General features: G+C 33.4%; 1 protein-coding gene across 12 annotated transcripts in view; it reads left to right on the top strand.

The window, feature by feature from the left end:
- Nucleotides 1-21,329, top strand: part of DOCK7 (dedicator of cytokinesis 7) — a 178,822-nt gene that overhangs the window by 109,547 nt on the left and 47,946 nt on the right. For 8 of the 12 annotated variants that reach the window (XR_004325106.1, XR_004325107.1, XM_032494446.1 and 5 more), the window contains 9 exons: nt 140-232; nt 1,425-1,514; nt 2,467-2,562; nt 4,256-4,396; nt 4,494-4,607; nt 6,086-6,256; nt 8,173-8,312; nt 13,777-13,946; nt 14,974-15,128. Coding sequence is in view for 10 of the 12 variants with exons in the window: in XM_032494446.1 (XP_032350337.1) it covers nt 140-232; nt 1,425-1,514; nt 2,467-2,562; nt 4,256-4,396; nt 4,494-4,607; nt 6,086-6,256; nt 8,173-8,312; nt 13,777-13,946; nt 14,974-15,128 (1,170 nt within the window). In the remaining 2 variants the exon portion in view is untranslated. The remainder of the gene's footprint in view (nt 1-139; nt 233-1,424; nt 1,515-2,466; nt 2,563-4,255; nt 4,397-4,493; nt 4,608-6,085; nt 6,257-8,172; nt 8,313-13,776; nt 13,947-14,973; nt 15,129-21,329) is intronic. The other 4 variants (XM_032494450.1, XM_032494449.1, XM_032494447.1 and 1 more) reach the window with 1 other exon arrangement.

The following is a 21,329-nucleotide window of genomic DNA, read 5'->3' as shown; positions in this document are numbered from 1 at the left end:
AGGTGCCTAAAAAATTTGGTTGCTTTAACAGTACTAATTAAAAACATGTTTGCATTGGGAAGTCTGGATTTCTTTAAATATGTAGCATGCCACATGTAATATTTCTTTCCTTTCCAACTGCTTTCTATTGTATGCTCAGGGTTTAGATCGCTCCAATTCCTGGGTTAACACTGGTGGTCCAAAAGCTGCCCCATGGGGATCCAACCCCAGTCCAAGTACAGAATCAACACAGGTGGTGTTTATATTAGAGGTTTCTTTATTGGCTGCTGATGTTTCCCTCTCGAACATTACTTTTTAGTATATACTATGATTTCAGTGGCTTGCTTTTTAATCACTAAAAAGTGTGTATTTTTGTTTATGTAGCACATTTTCCAACTGCTCTGCATGAATACCACCAGTTGCATCAGTAATACTCTTCTTTCCTGTTTCCTGTCTCCTTCTCTCCTTGTTCACGCCATTGATGTTTCAGTGCCTGCTGCTTAATGCAATTCATGGCTATGATAACAGTTTCTACTTTCGGGGTAGCGCCTCTTCAGTAGGAATTTTAAGATTTTGCGTGGGAAAAAACTGACGGTTTTCCATTTGCTTTTGGTTTAAAGTGTAGCTATTGTTTCATTTTCATTTAGCATTTGCTATCTTGTCATTCTCTTCATAATCACTGACTAGAACTATTGGTTAAGCTGAAATTAAATGTGAACAGTATATGATCCCCATGCTGTAAGATTAAATACCAGAAGCAAAAATCTGCTTAAATTTGTACCGTGTTGCAAAGTATGAAATTGTTGCAAGTTATTTGTACTAAGTTTTGCTTACTTATGTCTAGTTGCTTGATAGCTAATATTGCATGATTCTTCAAAATATGCTTCTCATCTGTGTATTGGCTTTGGAGGAAAATGCTCTTGTTCTTGAAGAGAAAATTTAATTGCAAGTTTAATATATAAATGATTTATACTTAATATAGTATATAACAAACCTGAATTGTAATTTTTAATCATAGTGAAACATGAAAGCAACCATTCTAAATTTTTAACTTTTTATTAAATGTAAAATTCTTCATTTCTCTTTTTAAGATCTGAGACCAGTGAGAAGTATGTTTTTACTTTTTACATTTTCTTACTAGATATGTGCATGTGTATAGATCACACAGATAAAAGTTTCATTCTTTGCAGCACTCTGAATTTGTATAATCATTAAAATACCCAACTTTTAAAGACTAAAAATATATAGAAGCCATTTTGATACTTATAATGCATTGTCATTAAAGCAGCTTAAAATGGTGAAATAAGATGATGAGCAGTAAAATAGATGGTTGTTGAAACCACAGTAAAACTTTATTTAAAAAATTGTGTGTAATCCTTGAGCTGCAAAGTCATCCACGGCAGACGTTAATGTTATCTCGTCATTCATTCATCTTCACTCCATAGGCTATGGATCGAAGTTGTAATCGTATGTCTTCGCATACAGAGACGTCAAGTTTCTTACAAACATTAACGGGACGCTTACCAACTAAAAAGGTAGATTCATATGAAGACAATCCATATAGGGGGAAAATAATTCTAACAGTTAAATAGATGTAATGTTTCTTTCCATTACCAGTATGAGATGTCGTGATAATTGCATTGTGTTTAAAAATACACTTGAGCAAGCAGTGCTTGTCCGATGCTTTTGTGGGCATACCTCTCAAGTGTAGGCTATTTTACATTATTATAATGCTTATATCTTTGAGGTTGACTGTTTTAGAGTTTAGTGAATTAAATTTGATCATCACTTTTTAGTACCAAAAATTGTATCACTCTTAATTCTGTTTCTGTAACTGCTTCTGTTTTGTGTTTTAAATCTCCAGGGAAAGGAAGATGAGTTAGAAAAATTATCACTCTTAGTAAGATATGTTGATTTGCTTCCCTTATGCACAGTTTTGTTAGTCCTTTTTCATATTAATATACACTATTTTGCAAATGCTTTGTTATGCATATCCATTACAAGGCAGGAAATTTGTGCTATTTTAATAAAAAGAATTTAAATACCTAAAAACTTGAAAATTAATGGCTTATATCAAAGTTTAAATTTTTAAAGGTATTTCCTAAATTGTACCAGCAAAGTTCATGAATGTATTTGCATATACTGAAATATGTGTTTAAGGCACAAACAAGATTTTGTTTGTAACTGTGAGTTTTCGGTCTAGTTTCTGTTTGCAGGTACAATTTAGGAGGCTGTTTCCCACCTGTCCTTTTAAAATTACATTTTACTGCAAGATAACATGTAATTTTTTCAGCTGTTCAACATACCACTGTCTTACATGTATAAATAGCCGTTTCGTTAATGGGTGTCCTCACTGCATCATTGAATGGTTCACACGCCTTATTTTGCTTATTCTCATTATATCTTCATTTATAGTTGTATTATTATTTGGTTTGTGTTATCAGTGGACTTGACGTTGATAATAACTTTGTGTTTACTTCTGGATAGCTTTTTCACGAGGAGCTGGCTTTGCAGTGGGTTGTTTGCAGTGGAAGCATTCGGGAATCAGCTTTGCAACAAGCCTGGTTCTTTTTTGAGTTAATGGTAAGCAAACTAAACACATTCTTCAGTATTATTTTCCTTATCAAATATGTGAGCTCATTATTTATATCCTAGAAATCTTTTTCTGTTGTCCATCTTACGGTTTTGCGTGTGCCTCCAAGACAAAACGACATATGCTGCATCTCTAAATAGACACTGTGGACAATCAGCATAGTTCAGATGGAGTTATAAAGCTAATTTTAACTATTTTTAGAGTTGGTTGCAGAAGCTAGCTGTCTTTTTAAAGAAAACCTGTGATATGATCTTTCTTAGTCTGAACATGCTAGTATATAATGGCAGTACTGCTGATTTCACACCAAAGCAGATAAAAAGAGCTTTATAGATACCTACCTACTGCTTTTATGGCTGGAAAGCTATTAGGGAAATGCTAGTCACAGCCATAAGAAAAAGCAACACTTTTGGCTTATTTCAATAAATGATATTAGAAACAAATAAATGAATTAATGTTTTAATAATTATTTATGCACACACAACACATATATACACAAAAGCAGTGTACATTAAGTCCGTACAGTGTGGTAACACAGCCCTTTTGGCTAGGTATTCCCAAGGCACGGAGATTGATTTAAGTATACCCAGCTTGTAGACAGCAGAGCTGTGATTCAAACTCAGGCATTCTGGCACTGGGGACCTTTCTCTTTAACCACTGAAAAGCTGAAATCATTGAAACTTTTTATTCCCAAAAAATTATGTAAAAATATTACTAAGAAACAAAGGAAAGCAAAACAACAGCAACAACAACAAAAGAGACAAAGGGAGAAAGAAAAGAAACAATGGGAGGTTCCAGAGTATGCCATAGAGTCATTCTCAGCATTGAATGTTACTTATATTGAGGATAAGAAGACATTTCTTCTAGAGATATACTAATTTACAAAAAATTAAGTAAATCAGGGACCATATGTAAGTGATAGGCAACTCCTTTTTTTCCCTAGAGAATAAACACCAAATTGTACGTGTGCTTTTAATATAAGATCAAAATAGTAATTTTAACTTTTTAAAGAAATAGTCTTACATGTCTGTCCAGATTTCTTAAGCATAAAATAGTCAAAAAGATGTAGTTTAAGACTTGACTCTGCTATTTACTAACTGTAAAACCTTATCTTTAATTTCCCTTAATTTAAAATTCTTTATTACTGCTACCACATTGTTGTGATAAGAATCTATATCTAAAGGCATTTTGTAAATTGAAACTACTTTAATTTTTACCTAACATTTTATTCTTAATATTTAGTCATCAGTATTTAATGGACACCCCCATATGCCATTTGATGCTAGATGCTAAAGATAAAGTGTAGTCAAGGTTTCTAACCTCTCAACGCTTACAGTTGGGAGGACATGGAATGGCAAAATTGCTGAGTCTTGGAAAGATTTAAAATAATTTCAAAGGATAAATTTTTTTTCTGTTGACATACCCAGAATTTTTTTCCCATTGATATGAGGATAATTTTATGAAGGTGATACCATGATTGAGTTGTATTTTGTTTATTTCTTTAGAGAATACAAAATAATGTAGGGAACTTTTTCAAAATATTTAAGGGGTTAAAAATATTTTAGCCATCTGTTAAATCACGTTGTATGTTGAAAAAAAAACAACTCCAATGTTTAGAGTCTGTTAACTCTTAACTGTTAATTACATCCATAAGAAATTAAACTAATGGCTTATTTCTTTTTTCAGGTAAAGAGCATGGTGCACCATTTATACTTTAATGATAAACTTGATGCACCAAGGAAAAGTCGTTTTCCAGAACGTTTCATGGATGACATTGCTGCTCTTGTCAGCACAATTGCTAGTGATATAGTTTCACGATTTCAGAAGGTAATGATAACTTATTTTTTTAAATTAAATCTGTCTTTCAAGCACACATTAAGCTGTTGTATTTTTACTTTTTTTTCCTTTTTATTCTGTTTCCTAGGACACAGAAATGGTTGAGAGACTTAACACAAGCCTTGCATTCTTTCTCAATGATCTGTTGTCTGTTATGGACAGAGGATTTGTCTTTAGCCTTATAAAGACCTGCTATAAACAGGTAGTGTATAATTAGTAATAATTAGTAATCAAATAATTTAAATACTGTATTTGCTTTTTTAGGGCTAGAGCAAAGAGGCTTTAAAGAACACATTTTATATAGTGATGCTTTTAAGAAGTAGCATACTTTTTACTAGTAAGGCAAAAATAAGTTACATTTATCAGGACATAGGACCATGACAAACTGCTCTCAGGACAGGTGGCTTTTCCTTCAGTTATACCAGCCTGCTCTTGATTCTTTAATGCCCATTCAGAAGTATGCCATCAAGTCAGCAGTCTAAATTTAGTAAAGCCACCCCAAGATGCCGTGCAACAGTTGCATTTTTTCTGAATGAACAGCTAACCCAACTTTCTGTGTCTTGAGTGATTTTTTTTTTTTTTCTATGTATTCCTCACAATGAAGCCCTCTACATTGTAGCGTTTAGAATCATGGGCAGATGTTTACCCAAGTCCTAAATATCATTCATATCTTGCTTTTTCTAAACTAAGAGTATCCTGGAACTCTTCTGCAAACAACTCGTTTTGTTTTAAATTTTTTATCAACTGGTTAATGAAACCTGGCTTTTAGAAAACATTAGTAATTGGTCCTGATGGGCCATTTGGATAGTGAGCTGCATAATTATCCTAGAATTACTTTTTAAAGGAGATTTAAAAATATTCAAATCTTTGAGTCCCATCCCAGGATTACTGAGGTGTTGGATGTGGGGAGTGTGGGACGCAGTGCTGGTAAAGCACTTCCTTTCTGGTCCACAGATTACTTTTGGGGAACTCCTGGTTAAAATGCTATTTGGCAGTCTAATACTTAGAATTTTGAAGATCTTTTCTATTGGATGCCATTATTGTAAGTTTCTTTTAATAGAGAAGTTAAAACTATGCATGGGGCACTGAGCTATTTGAAAGTATTTGCAACACTGTGTATTATTTTTACTTTTTTCCTGGAATTTCATGTATTATTGCTCCCCAAACCTGTCCTGTCTTTATTCTTCAAGCATTGGCCTCCTACATTTGCCAAACATTGAGCTAGATTCTAGGAATGCTTAAACTATTAAAATAAGTCAGTTTACATATGTCTCCTCAAGTAGCTAATGATGTAGTTGGGAAAATAGGCAATTATAAATATGTGTTAACACAAGGTGTTGTAAAAAGTGGATAATTTCTTTTATGTATTTATTTTGGTGGTATACTTATTCTTCATAAAGTATATCTTTGAGAAGTGGAAATATTAATGCTCTATTGGAAATATAAGAATGTGGCTTTAAGAATGCACATAGTCAGTAGATTTATACAGTAACTCTTGTAGTTCCAAATTTTTAATTTTAGCAGTAACTGTGGAAAAAGCTGACACTGTTATTTAAACCACAAAACCCAAAACTGCCCACTGAGTACTGTTCTTTAATTCTTTAATCCATCATTCTGGTGTTGATACTAGAGAAACGATATATTCAATTGGTATTCTCTTATTTATGCAATGCTTACAAGGTGTCTTCAAAGCTTTATTCATTACCAAATCCAAGTATCCTGGTTTCCTTGAGGCTCGATTTTCTGCGAATCATCTGTAGCCACGAGCACTATGTTACCTTAAACTTACCCTGCAGCCTGCTTACTCCACCTGCATCGCCATCACCTTCTGTTTCTTCTGCAACATCTCAGGTATGCAAAACATATGCAAAAATGTTTTTAAAGTCTACATTTGTGAAAAAGCATCCTAAACACTGGAAAACATGATAAATGACATGACTGAATAATAGCTGTATGATAGCCTGCATGCTAAATGCTTTATAAGTATTAATCACTTACTCCTCGGAGCAGCTCTAGGAGGTAAGATCTATTATTATCCTGATTTTACAGATGAAAAAACTGAAACACAGAAAGCTCAGTAACTTACCCAGGGTCACAGAGTAAGACGTGGCAGAGCTAGTCTTCAAACCATGGCATATGTTGGCTTTATTCTGGAGCCCAAGTTCTAACCAGTGTGTTGTACTCTTGTTACTGATCTATGCACGTGAGTGAATTCACGTGCATAAACTCACATTAGATGTTTTCACAAGTGAGGTTTTTTTGAGGCAGATACAGACTGAGTTTGGGGTGCAAGATGTTTATTACCTGTGAAAGGAAGGGAGATGAAGCATAATTTGGCAGAGAAAGAAGTCAAACTACAGTGCAGTCTGGCAAAGCCCTCTCTGTATCCAGAGAGCCCAAAGGAAACTAGATGGGTGTTGATGGGTTTTCACAGGGTGCCTAAAGTTTTTCTAAAGATGACAAAGGGTTATCGTAGCAATTATTATGTGTCCTGTCATACAGATTGAAATGAAGGGATTTTGTAGTTTTAGTATCAGAGAAGCCTGGATGTTCCCTTCTAGTGAAACATTTTTTTTGCTATATAATCCCTGAGGCAAACAGGCTACTTCCTTAAGCTATTAATGTGTAAAGTCAAAGTTGATCTGAACTCTGTAATTTTCTTTTTGAGATATTTAATTCCTGAATGTAATTCTCTAGCCTAGATCAATCTCAGGTGCTTGATAAAAGAAAGTTTTTAACTTTACGTAGAAAGATTGGAAAACATCAGAGAACACCCACAACTTTACATTTTACCTTTGCAAAAATTCTTAAGGATCAGCCTATTTCCACGTGCTTTTACCTAGCTAGCACACACTTCTTCCCATAATGAATGAGGCTAGTCTTTTGCTCTCTTCCCCCATCCTCTGCCAAAGATGTGGCCACACATTCAAGGACAAATTAACCATAGGTTCAGTTCCTCATACCTTTAATGAAACACATTTGTGTTTCACACACCTGACTCCCTGATGAGCATCTCATTCAGCCAAGAAATTAATGGAATTTCTTTCATTATTTTGTTCCCTACTTTCTCATCTAACTACATAATTTACAGATTCTAATAGATGACAGAGACATCACTCTCTTGGGGAAGCCAAGAATAGTTTTATATACTTATTAGGAAGATGATTTCTCCATGGAGAAATCTGAAGTCTGTTCTTCCAAGAAACCTCACGTGGGTGGTCTTGAATATGGATTAAAGGGTGATGCAGTTGAGGACACCTTGCCTTGAACTACTATCTTGTAGCATTAAAAAACTTTTTGAAACTCAGCGACTGGACCACAAATGATAGTAATTTTCTGGAGACAGTAGTTTCCCTGAAGAACAATTTTACTAGTATTTGAAATTTCTCTGAAAACCAATAGCCTTGACTATGAATATTTCTCTGGTACTCAGCTGTGAGTACATAATATATCATGGATTTAGTTCCTTTTTTTCCTTCACAGTATGATATTGAAACACTAAGTGGCTAAAAGTATAAAGGAAAAAGCAGACAGAAAAGTTTTAATATGAGAAAAAGGAAATTGAAAATAATGGAAAGCGTTATTTCATCTTTGCTATATCAAAAGTAAGAGCAGTTATTTTCTCCGGTGTTAATAATGGAAATGTCAAATAAACAAAAAATTTATCTCACTGTCAGATAATGCTCACATCTCATTTGTTGTAATGCTTTGCCTATAAAATACTTTGTTGCACAGTTATAGTTTTGTTCTACCTCACCCCCAAACAGAGTTCTGGGTTTTCCACCAATGTACAAGACCAGAAGATTGCAAATATGTTTGAATTGTCTGTGCCTTTCCGCCAGCAGCATTATTTGGCAGGACTTGTGTTAACAGAGCTGGCTGTCATTCTAGACCCTGATGCTGAAGGGTGAGTAGACCAGTTTTTGCCTCGTGGAGTACAGATTTTATTTTGGACAATGGGGCCAGAAGTGTCCCACTTAACTTCCTAGGAATCAGAACTCTTTACCACTCTTCTTCTACTTCTCTGTTCATTAAGTTCCATACTCATGTTATTTCTGTACTGAACCAATTTTGAGAAAGCCATTTTTGTCATCTCTTAATTTGAGGTTTGTCTTGAAATCAATAAATTGCATCATGGTTTATGTGGTAGGTATCTTTTCCCTTCTTAGTGGTACATAAAATCTTTGTGCATATTCATAGACAGACTTAGGTTTGTTGATATGCAGCAGGCACATTTCCATTAAGAAAAGTAGACTCATCTGTTTGATTCCTTGTGAGGAAAATTTATCATTTGCCATCATCCTGTGTAGTGTTTTACTTACAAAATGTGCCCTATGAACAAATACATTAGGTTTTAAAAACTTCCAAGATTGTGTCACTTTTAAAAAATTTTTAGAAATTGATATGGCAAGAAGAGTGTATGTCTGATGAGTTGGATTTATAGAAATGGCTTTTCTATAAATATGTTGAGACCTAACATCACTATAGGGTACTTCTGTCTTAATAGCTGTTTTCAGAAATCTGTATGGCCATAACTCATTTGGGCAATAGTTGCTTTTTCTTTTCTTCAACTTTTCTCATAATAGGATCATTCAGAGTTTATAATGCAGTTTAACCTCCAGTAAGAGCTCCAGAGGACAAAAGGAGATACTTTTGAGCAGGTTTTATAAGAATCCTGTGACGTATTTGTTGAAAGAGTGAAAGAGGAGGCTTGTAAAGCTTAGTCAGGGACATAGTTAATGCTTAATAAATTGTGAAAGGCTAAATCTTCTACAAATGAAAGGCATGCATTTTTTTTAATAACAGTGGTTTCTCATTTTAGGGGTTTTTAAGAAGCAGTTTTTCACATTGCTCTGCAGGACAGTAGGGTTCTGAAGGGGTGCTTAATGGGTTTCCACGTGGAATGGGGTTTTAGTGCAGACCTTGGAGTATGGGTGAGGACAGGCTAGGTGGGTGAAACTCTGGGCCTCCCACCCCTGCTTGGCACAACTTTTATATTTTGCCATTGATAAATGAGTATATTTTCATTTGGGGGTAAAAAGGTCCATTGTTTGAAAAAAATCACTCTGAAAACAACTTCTAAACATACTACTTCTCTTTAATAACTGTTATGTCTCAAACATTTGAATCTATATTTCTAATATTTTTACTTGATATATCAGGATATTTTTAGTTACCAAAAATACAGAATCTTTCTTCATACCAGCTTTATTAAAGGAAGGATATTTGTTATGTCATAATTGGAAGAAAGATAAGGTTTTTAGCACATTACAATCAGCAGCTCTATGATGTTATCAGGGTTCTGGTTCTTTATATCTCCTACTTCTACTGGAAGCCTCAGCTTTAGCCTGAGGTTTCTGTGCCTCTCATGACTTCACAGTAGTTGAACTGGCAATTCAGATTAAATTCTTACTTGTTCTTGTCCAGCAGAGGGGAGAGGGAAAAACTCTCTTCCCAAGCATGCAGTGCACATCTGTCCTTTGGACTGATTTGGCTCACTTGCCAAATCGTACTGTACTGTTATAGTCACGAGAGCAATGCCAGGTTCCTGGATGCATTAGATCACTTCTACTCAAATGTGGTGCTTGGACTGGTGATGGGCTCATGGGTTGTTTGTTGTAGAGCACAAGATGAGGAGCTCATGCCTAAATGTAAATCACTTGTTACTAAACAATATTTAATTCGTATGATTTTTTTTTTTTTGTAGACCATCTTAAATGTAAATCAATTCATTGCTTCCTTAATTATCTCTGCAGGGGAGGCTATAGCTCAGTGGTAGAGCGTATGCTTAGTATGCATGAGGTTCTGGGTTCAATCCCCAGTGTCTGTGTTTAAAAATAAATAAATAAACCAAATCACCCCCCACCCCACCCCCCAAAAAACCCAACAACAATGAAAAAGAGGAAAAAAACAAACATTTATCTCTTCTCAGACTGGCAACGAAACAGCTTTCTGACCGGCAGCTTTAAGTAGCAGGGCTGATCTAGTTGGATCTACTCCTGAAACTGGGGGTGGAGTCAGCTTCCCCTGAGTCATAGAGGTTAGAAATGCATGCTTGAAATTTTTTGCTTTTTATTAGGAAGGAAGACAGGTGAAGTGGATGTTGTGTAGGTGTTCAGCAATGAATAACAAAGAATAGAGAATTCTAACAGTTAACTATTTTTGCGATGAGGTTTCTTTCTCACGTCAAGGATCAGTTCTATTAAAATAGATACATTTCTGTGGAACAGTACAGGACTTTTGAAAGGCTTCTTTACTGCTTTTTCTTACCTTTTCAAGGTAGTGTTCGAAGTTGGTCTTTGACACTTGGAAAGATTTTCTATGAAGTCCAAAAGCAGTGATAACTGTGTTCACTATTATTTTTTCTTTGTCTATTCAATTAAAAAAGGTAACTGGAAGAGCTTTCAATAGTAGTATGCAGGATTATCACCTTAGCTGTTACTGCAGCTGGCTTCCTCCTTTTCTCACTCTTTCCTGCACCGGGTCCATTAGCAAATGCCTTAGTGCTACCTCCAGAATATATTCTGAGTTCAGCTACTTCTCTCCATCTCCACTGCTACTCCCCTAATCCTGCTTCCACTCTTTCCTCCCTAAAATCCCTTTTCTACATAGCAGCCTTCATGGTCTTAAAGAATCAGATTATATCACTTCCTTGCTCAAAACTCTTCAATGTGTTTAGAAGCACACACTTTTAATTTTTAAAATACTTGAAAATGCATGCTTTTAAAATAGCACTTAAAATCCAGACTTAACAATAGACCTCCGAGCCCTGTATGTCTAGCTAGCTCTTGTCTACACTGCCACTCTCTTTCCTCCTCACATTAAAATCTAGCCACCTTGGCCTTTTTTCTGTTTCTATGGGCCCGACTCATTCCTACCCTAGGGCCTTTGCCCTTGGATTTTTCTCTGCCTGAAGCAGTGCTGAAACTGTCCTAAGATCTCCACATAGGCATTTCTTCCCTGTGATTCCTCAGGTCTCTACTTACATAGCATCTTCTCAGTGAGACTGTCATTGGCCACCCAATCTGAATTATAGCAATGTTGCCCTTGCCACAATCATTTTTAACCATATAACACTTTTATTTTCTACGAGGCACTTACCAGAAGTTTGCTTATTATCTTCTCCTCCCGTTAGAATGTAAGCTCATGAGAGCAGGCACTTTGTCATTCTTGTGCACCATTATATTCCCAGTGCCTTTAGAATAGTGTCTGGTACAAAGTGGGCACTTGATTAGTATATATTAATTAATTCAACAAGTGAATGATTAACTGTGAGAGACTCACATCTGATCTCTAAATTTTATATATTTTTTGTTTATATAGATAAAATACAACATAAATTGTCTTAGACGCTTGAGAAGAATCTTTTTCCTTTTACTCCATCTGCTTGCTAAGTAATCAAGACTAATTCCTTGAGTGGCAATAATATGTTCTGATATTGACCAAAGATTTGCTCTCTAGAAACTTTCATTATAGTTAGAAAGTTATAACTATGAAAAATATACCATGGTTAAATGTAAATTTTATAGTACATAGTTATATAGAAGATTAGCACCCTTATTATAGCATTTGTAACATTGAATTATTATTTTTATGTCTGTGTTTCTCTCTTGCTAGAGCAAGCTCTTTAAGGACTGTGTCTTATCTTCAGCATCTAGAATAAGTTATGACAGGTCTTGCATTAGTGTGTGTGTGTGTGTGTGTGTGTGTGTATGTATGTAATGGCTGAATGTGATCGAGTAGTGTAGGCATATGAAAAGATTTCCTAAAGATGAGTGAATAAAGTTTAGACAGTTAAAATCTGGGGCTGGTAGCTGCTGAGAGACAGGGAATACATACCCAGGTTTGGGAGTCATCACTGATGAGACAAGAAGTTGAAAGGGAGAACATAAAAAGCAAATGACCAGACTCTGAGACTTTGGAAGAATGACAGAGACTGTGAGGAAGAGTGGAAACTATTTGGAGAAAATATTGAAAATTATGAAAACATAAAAGATGACTAAGTGTCAAGTAGGGAGATAGAAAAAGAAATCTGAGGTTTGTCCATTAGATGTAGTTCTTGACAGTACTTAAAAATATACTTTCTGAATAAAAATCTGGCAGGAAAAAGAAAGACTCTCCGGCCAAAGACTCTCCAGCAGATAAGATCAAGAGCCCTGGAAGAAGACTACCCAGTTCAAATCCTAGCTTTTAAATCTGCTATGTGATCTTGAAAGAGAAAAGCTGTTATTTACTGAGAGTGGCAGTGTGTTAATAAGCATGTTACACAAATTATGTAACTTAATTCTCACAGCCACTTACGAAATAGGTTATTACCTTCATACTCGGGGAAACAGAGGTTAAGTATCTTAGAAAAAAATCGTTTAGCTATAAAATGAAGCTGCTATAGTACCGTGTTCTAAGCATTCAGAAACTTTTAGTTTCAGAGAAAGAGTTGATATTAGGAAATAAATGGAAAAAACAGTCGATGTAGATTGCACATTCAGGAAGTTTATTAGTAGCTAAATCATGTAATAGTTTATTACTGAGAGAAATACTGTATAAGCCAGAGGAAACTAGTTTCAAGTGAATGTGTATTTTTAAGATAGGAAAGGCATATTTGAAGAAAGGAAGAACTCAGTGAGGGTGGACATTGAAACTATAAAGAAAGATGGGATTTATAGACATATGAGGAAACCACTTTCTTAGAGAAGGTACAACTTTTTCTGAGACAAAAGATGATTTGGTAGCGATAAAGATTCTAAGAAGAGAGGCAAAAAAATATGAGGATGAGAGTGATCCTCACTAGTGTATTAGCCCAGTTGAAACTCAGGTCTGGGACTATAGAATGTTGTAAGGGCCCAAATGAACAAGAAAATTCAGTTTAAATAGAGAGGTCAGAGGCAACCCCAGCTATGACCTATATAATCCATTTGGTAGAGGATTTTTCCTTTAGAAAAAGGAAATGAAAGTTTATTTTTGGTACATGTGAAACGATTTTATTTGATGAAATAAAATTTATAGCTACTTAAAATTTAATTTTTTTGCCTTAAAATATAGCCATAACTGGTCTTAAGTTATTTAATATTAAAATGAAGTAAGGAGTTAATGTAAAAATATTCACATTTACTCCTAAGTGAATTTGTATAGTTTCTCCTCTCCTCTCAATTCTTATTTTCTACAGACAGTCATTCATTTTATTTTACTTACTTATTTTGGGGGGTATTCATTAATTTTAAAATGAGAAGTGTTTTATGGGAGTACATGCAAATATGTGGCTAAGTTAAGTTGAACACCATTGATTCAGTACCATGGCTTACTGTTTGCTTTAAAGATATTGACTAATCTTTGTGACCTTACTACAACTGCTTCTTCATCTTCTTTTTAAATAGACTGTTTGGATTGCATAAGAAAGTCATCAATATGGTACACAATTTACTATCCAGTCATGACTCAGACCCACGGTACTCTGACCCCCAGATAAAGGCTCGGGTGGCTATGTTGTATCTGCCTCTGATTGGCATTATCATGGAAACCGTTCCTCAGCTGTATGATTTTACAGGTACTTAGTATATGTAAGACAAACTTTCAAGGCAAATCTCAATGTTTAAAAGTATTAGAAAATATCTCAAAGATAAAGATCTGATTTTAGGAAAAGAAACATAAGGAAATTTACAAGGACATAGGTACACTGTAAATAGTAACATATTACTGAAAAACTTGACTATGTGAGAGAATTCACTGCAAAGTTTCTATAAGTAGTTCTTACAATGAATTTTTAAATAATAATTTTATATCATTTCTATACCTACCTATTTGGAAATAGGGTTTTTTTGTGTATGAGTATGTATTGTTAATCTGAAGGAAAAAATATGTGAGCATCTAAAGAAAAAAAAATAGAAAATTTACCAGGTGTCTACTACTTTCAATCTCAATTTTATTCGTATACATATAATTGAAATTAATACTCACCCAAATAACAAGAGTTATGTTTATTGCCAATACTGGGTTCATAATTTGAAGTTATGTTGCTTTTTAAAACTGGAACCCACAAAATTTTATTCCTCTTGCTTTCATATTTAGAATTTACTTAAATTCTTTCATTTGCCCTAAAAAAGCACTGATGATTGCATTTGAACTAGCAATTAACCTGATAAAGTACTTCCAGTTCAATTTTTAAAAATTCCTGGTACCTATTATGTATTAAGAAATTCAGTAGGTGCTGGTGATACAAAGATAGCCAACTCTTTGCTTTTAGGGACTAATATTTGAGTAGTTTTCTCAGTATTTTGATCACTAAAATGGGTTTCCTTATTTGAAGGCAGAAATTTTTTTATGATTATTATTGTATCTTCTTTTATTAGCAAGCTGAAGTTCTCTACGAAACTATAAATATTACTATAGGAAAGAGTTAACGTTTGAAATATTTAAGTTTTTTTAAAAATGTAAATGTCATGATAAGCGGTATATGTTAATAGGTTTTTCTTTTGAAGAGTAAAGGAGAATAAGAAAGGAAATTGCAGCTCAATAGCTGTTAATTAAGCTAAAAAGAAGTTTCATTCATTTATTTTGGGGTTATTTTTTTCCAGAAACTCACAATCAACGAGGAAGACCAATCTGTATAACCACCGATGATTATGAAAGTGAGAGCGGAAGCATGATAAGCCAGACAGTTGCCATGGCAATTGCAGGAACATCAGTTCCTCAGCTGACAAGGCCCGGTAGTTTCCTCCTCACATCAGCGGTAAAAATAACCCTCCTACAGAAGCTTTTTTCTGGAAAGACAGATTTTTACAAGGATATACCCTTAAATGACTGAGATTATGGTATTAGCTGATGCAAAAGTATTCTGAGTTTTATTTATGTTGCAGAAACATTAAGGTTTTGAGAATCTTGCCTTTCTTGTAGTAAGTTGTTTTAAAAGTTATTAATTACCTCAAGCTTTATGGTAATAAAGCTCTGTATTCTTTATACCAGATTCTCATTCAGAATTTGGAAGTTGCCTTATGGTAGATAGCCTATTTTCTTCATTTTTAAAATCCGTTTTTTTTTTTATCAGCTCTAAGAAGTATTCTCAGTTGTTTGAGAATATATATTTTGAATCTGTGAAGATACATACTTTTTCATGTTTAAATAAATTGATATTCATTCTACCCCTTTAATTTCCCCCCCTCAAAAAGGGAAGAACATGGGAGCAGGGAGGAAGCATACTGCCAGTAGAGCAAGATCAACTTCTAAAAGTTTTAAATGACTTTCAGAAAAATGCAATCATATTTATGGAAGCTGTAGTACTTGACAACTTTTTAAAAAAGGTTTATTGAAATAATTTACATATCAAAAGATTCACCCATTTTAAATATACAATTTCATGGTTTTCAGCATCTTTACAAAATTATGCAGCCATCACCACAGTCTAATTTTAGAACATTTCCACCACCCCAAAAAGAACCCTTTGGCTTATTAGCAGTCACTCTCAATTTCTCTGCAGCCCAGCCCTAGGCAACAGCTGATCTACTTCCTGTCTGTATAGGTTTGCCTATTCTGGACATTTCAGGTAAATGAATTACACACTATGATCCTTCGTGTCTGGCTTCTTTCACTAAGCATAATGTTTTTGAGGTTCATTCAGGTTGTAACATGTATCAGTACTTTTTTTTTTAATTGCCAAATAGTATTCCTTTATATTGATAGACCAGATTTTTATCTGTTATATCAGTTGATGAACTGTTGAATCATTTCCAGTTTTTGGCTGTTAGGAATAATGCTGCTGTGAACATTTGTGTACCTGTCTTTGTGTGCACATATGTTTGGATTTCTTTTAGGTAGATACTTAGGAATGAAATTTGCTGGGTCATATTGTATTTCTATGTCTAATATTTTAAGAAACTTCTAAACTCTTTTTCAAAGTGGCTGCTCCATTTTACATTCTCACCAGCAATGAATAGAAAGTTCCTTTTTCTCCAAATCCTCTAACACTTTTTATTATCTTTTTTATTGTATATACTTCACACTTTAATGTGTATGAAGTGGTACCTCACTGTGGTTTTGATTTTTGTTTCCCTAATGTCTACTGATATTAAGAGTATCTTTGCATTTGCTTATTGGCATATCTTTTTGTATATGTTATTTAGAGAAAAATCTATTCAAACCCTTTAGCATTTTAAAATTCTGTTATTCATCATCTTATTATTGAGTTGAAAGAGTTCTTAATGATATTCTGGATATAAATTCCTTATCAGATTTGTGATTTGGAAATACTTTTTTCCTGTGGATTATGTTTTCATTTTCTTGATGATGTCATTTGAAGTGCAAAAGTTTTTAATTTTGATGAATTCCGGTGTATCAATTTTTAAGCATTTGTAGTTTTGCCATTGTATATAAAGTACATGTGCAATTAAAGTATAATAGAAGAAACAACAGTGTACCCACCATTCAACTTCAGAAATAGAAAATTACAAATACCTTGGAAGTTCCCAGTTTGCCCTCAATTCAGTCCCTTTCTTGCCTCAAAATGACCACTATTCTCAATTTTATGGACCTCGCTTTTCATTTTTTTAGACCTTTCTTGTGTGAAATATACCACACATGAAAAAGTACATGAAACCTAAATGTACATGTACGAAAGAAGATAAAATGAATACCTTTGTAACTACCATTCAGGACAAAATATAGATCTTTGGCTGCCTTCCAGAAATCCTTTGCATGCTCTTCCCCACCAGAGCTATACACCACGCTACCCACTCTCCTGACTAATGATGTAATTGCTTGATTTTGTTAATAATTTTACCATCTAGGTTTGCATCCCTTAATACAACAGTTTAGTTTTAGATTATGTCTTTAATATTATAAAATATAGTTACAATTCACTGATTTTTCATTTTGTTATGATATTCTGTTGTCTGACTATAGGTCAACTGATTTACCCATTCTATTGATAGATGCATAAATGGTTTCTAATCTTTGGTTATTAAAAATAGCAATCCTGTGGCTTCTTTTGCATATATCCTATAGGCATATATACGCTTTTATTTAGGGTATTTCCTAGGAGTGGGATTTTCTGGGTCATAGAACATGTGTATCTTCTGTACTAGATATGCCATGGAGTTTTCCAGAAGGTTTGTCTTGATTTATACTTGCACCTGCCGTATGAGCATTCCTGTTCCTTCATATGTTCGTTCATCTGCACTTAGAATTTTCAGACATTTAAATTTTTGTCAACTTGATAATTTATTGTTGTATCTCAACTCATTTAAGCATTCATTTCCCTGATGTCATATGAGGGTGTGCACTTTTTCATATATACGTTGGCCATTTGGATTTTTTTCTTTTGAGTGTCTAGAGTTTTTTGCCCATTTTCCATTGGGTTGTCTGCCTTTGTTTTTGATTTGTAGCAGTTTCTCTGTCTGGATCAAGCCCAATGTCAATTATAAGTAGTTCAAAGATTTCTTTCTTTTTTGTGGCTTGCTTTTTCATACACTTAACGGTGAATTTGGTGATTAGAGTCTCTTATTTTAAAATACTTAAGTTTGTCAGCCTTTTCCTTTATAGCTAGTTTTTTGTGTCTTATTTTTTAACATTTCCTTATTTCAATATTTTCTCCTATATTATTTTTTAAATACTTTTTTGTTCTTCCTTTTATATCCAATCCTAAAATCTACCTGGAATTGACTTTTTATGAACAGTGGAATTGGGGGGTTCAGGTTTATTTATTATTTATTTTATATATTATTTTCCCAACGGTTCTGGAGGACTACCTCTGTATGGGCTATCATGTAGAGAAAGTCCTCATGCATTTAAAAATTTTTCTTGGCTAATTCTTGGTCCTTTGTATTTCTATACAGATTTAGAATCAGCTTATCAAATTCCACTAAAATAAATAAACAGAAACCAATGAACCTGTTGGGATTTTGGTTGAGAATGTATTGAATCTATGGATCAGTTTTGGGAAAAATTACTATTTTTAAACTGTTAAATCCCTAAATCCTTGATCATGATAGCTCTCCCCACTATTTAGGCCTTCTTTAATGTCTATAAATTCATAAACTTTTATAGCTTTTACCAAAGAGACCTAGAACATCTTTTGTAGATGTATTATTGGTCCTTGATATTTTTAATATTTTAACAATATTATAAAATTATATAATATGATAATGTGTAATATATTCTTATAGGCTTAGAAATGACATCTTTTTCAAAAATTCTTTTTTCTAATTGGTGATTGCTTTTATGTGGACATAGAATTGATTTTGAACAATAATGTTTATTTCCAGCAGAATTGCTAAACTAATAACATGTGTAGATTTTTTTCCTACATACACCATCATACCATCTGTGAATAATGGCAGTTTCATTTCTTCCTTTCAGTTTTTTTTCAAAACTTATTTTCCTGGCTAGAACCGTGAGTACAGTATTGAATAGAAATAGTGATAGTTGGGATCACTAAAGGGGAAATTTGCAACATTTCATTCTTAAACATAGGTGTTAAAGGTTTTCTTTTGGGGGTAGTATTTAAGATACCTTCTATTACGTTAGGGAAGTCCCCTGCTGTTCCTAGTTTGCTAGGAGTTTTGTTTTTTCAGTTATGAATAGTTGTTTAATTTTATCATACTTTTTTCACCATTGAAGCTGTCATGTTATTTTGCTTTTTTATCTTTTACTGTGGCATCTTTCAGTTAATTTTCTAGTGTTAAACCCAACTTGAACTCCTGCATTAAACCCAACTTTTTCATGATTGTATATTAATCGATTTGTTTTGCTATATTTGTTTAAGATTGTGTATCTGTGTCTGTAAGATTTTTTTCTTTCTCATAGTGTTCTATTCAGGTTTTGGAATTGGGCAGTTTAGGCAATTAAAGTGAGCTAGGGAATTTCTCCTTTTATTCTGTTCCCTGAAAGTACTTCTTTAAAATTGAAATTATTTCTTCCTGGAATATTTGTAGAACTTGTGGGTGAAGCCATCTGTACCTGCAGTTTTCTTTTTTGAAAGTTTTTAAATTACTGATATAATTTCTTTAATGACTATAGGACTGTTTAGTTTAGTTTTTCTATTTCTTTTTACACTGATTTTTGTAAATTTTATGTTAGTAGAAATTGATTCAAACTTCTTGGCATACAAAGTTGTTCTGAATATCTTTAGTGATCTTTTTAATGTCTGTAACATATATAGTAGATATAAATATTTTTATTTCTGTGACTCGTTTTTTGTACCTTTTGTCTTAGATAAATCTCAACAGGAATTTGTATATTTCTTTAGTTTGTACAAAGAACCAATTTGTGGGCAATGTTGATCCTCACTTTTGAATGTTTATCTTTAATTTTTACTGTCTTCTAATTTTTTTGGTTTATATTGATGTTCTTTTTTTTTTTTTTAACTTCTTGAGATGGTTGCTTAACTCACTAATTTTCAACCTTTCTTCTCTGATACATGTTTTATATATATAAAGTAATATATATATATTACATATAAAGTAGTCCTTTTGTTTCTGATTTTGGCCTAACTGAATGATCAGAGAACTTTATACAATTTGATCATTGTGGCAGTTGGTTTTATGGTCTAGTATATGCTCAATTTTTGCAAATATCTCACATATTCAAAAAGAATATATATTCTTCCCTTGTTAATTATGTATTCTGTATTTATCCATTATACACATTACATCACATTTTTAATCCTGCTGTTTAAATCTTCTTTCTCTTTGCTGAATTCTGTTTGCTTTTTGTAATATCCCACTACAGTTGTGGTGTTGTAATTTCTTCTTGTCATTCTATTGGATTTTGTTTTTATTTCCTTTGAGGCCTTATTATGAAATATCTGATAATTTAAAATTGATATATTTTGATGGACTGTACTTTTGTCAGCATGAACTGAAATACTTATTTTTATTTGCCTTTAAGTCAATTTTGTGTAATACTGGTATAGCTATGCTAGGTTTCTTTTGCCTTGTGTGCGTGTGTGTGTGTGTGTGTGTATACATGCACGCGCGTACACTCACACACACACACATATATATGGCGTGAGTTTTTCCATCCTTTTACTTTCAGTGTTTTTATATTTTAAATATTTGAAACTTATGTTTTAGCTGTGTCTTTTATAAACAACACGTAGTTAGATTTTTTCTTATATTTTAAAAATCTGGTCTGTTCAAAGATTTTAAAAATCTTTGTCTCTCACTAGAATGTTTTAGTCCATTTACATTTAATATAATTAATGTACTTAACATTTTAATTTTATTTCTTGTTTTCCCACCCCATTTTCTTTTTGTCTCATTTGTTATCTTCTTTTGGGTCATTTTTTTCTCATTCTTTTTTCCCCCCATTCCACTTTTTCCTCTCTACTAGTTTGGAAGTTATACATTCTGTTTCTATTCTTTTTGTGATTATATTACAAATAGCAATTCACTTCCTTAAATTTCAGTGTAATAGTAATCATTATCTTTACTTTCACATTGGTTAATAGAAGGATCTTAGAACAGGTTGACTTTGTTTACTTTTCTCCCTACCTAAATGCTGTTTTTAGTTTTATGTATCATTAAACCCCACAAGACATTATTATTATTTTATGGCTACATAGAATCAGTTTTCATTTAGATTTACCCATGTGTTCACCACTCTATTTGTTCTTGATTCTTTCTGGATTTTGTGAACTTCCATAAGAGATATTTTTCTACTTTGGAAAACATATCCTTTAGAACTTTCTATTCTGTGGGGATGAACTCTCTGTTTCTTTGAAAAAAATGTCTTTATTTGATCTTAATTGGGATTTTTTTTAAAAGAAATGGCATCTGAGCTTCCTCTTTTTTCTTTCAACATGCTGAGGACATTGTTCCCACTGTCTTCTCATTTGCATCACTGCTTTTGAAAAGTCAGCTGTATTGAACTATTACTTCTTTAAAGATAATTTGTATTTTTTCTCTCTTGTTTACTTGATATTCTCCATAAAATTGGC

This window comes from Camelus ferus, chromosome 13 (genome assembly GCF_009834535.1).
Source record: "Camelus ferus isolate YT-003-E chromosome 13, BCGSAC_Cfer_1.0, whole genome shotgun sequence".
NCBI lineage: Eukaryota > Metazoa > Chordata > Mammalia > Artiodactyla > Camelidae > Camelus > Camelus ferus.
This window is presented reverse-complemented; position numbering and strand designations above follow the sequence as displayed.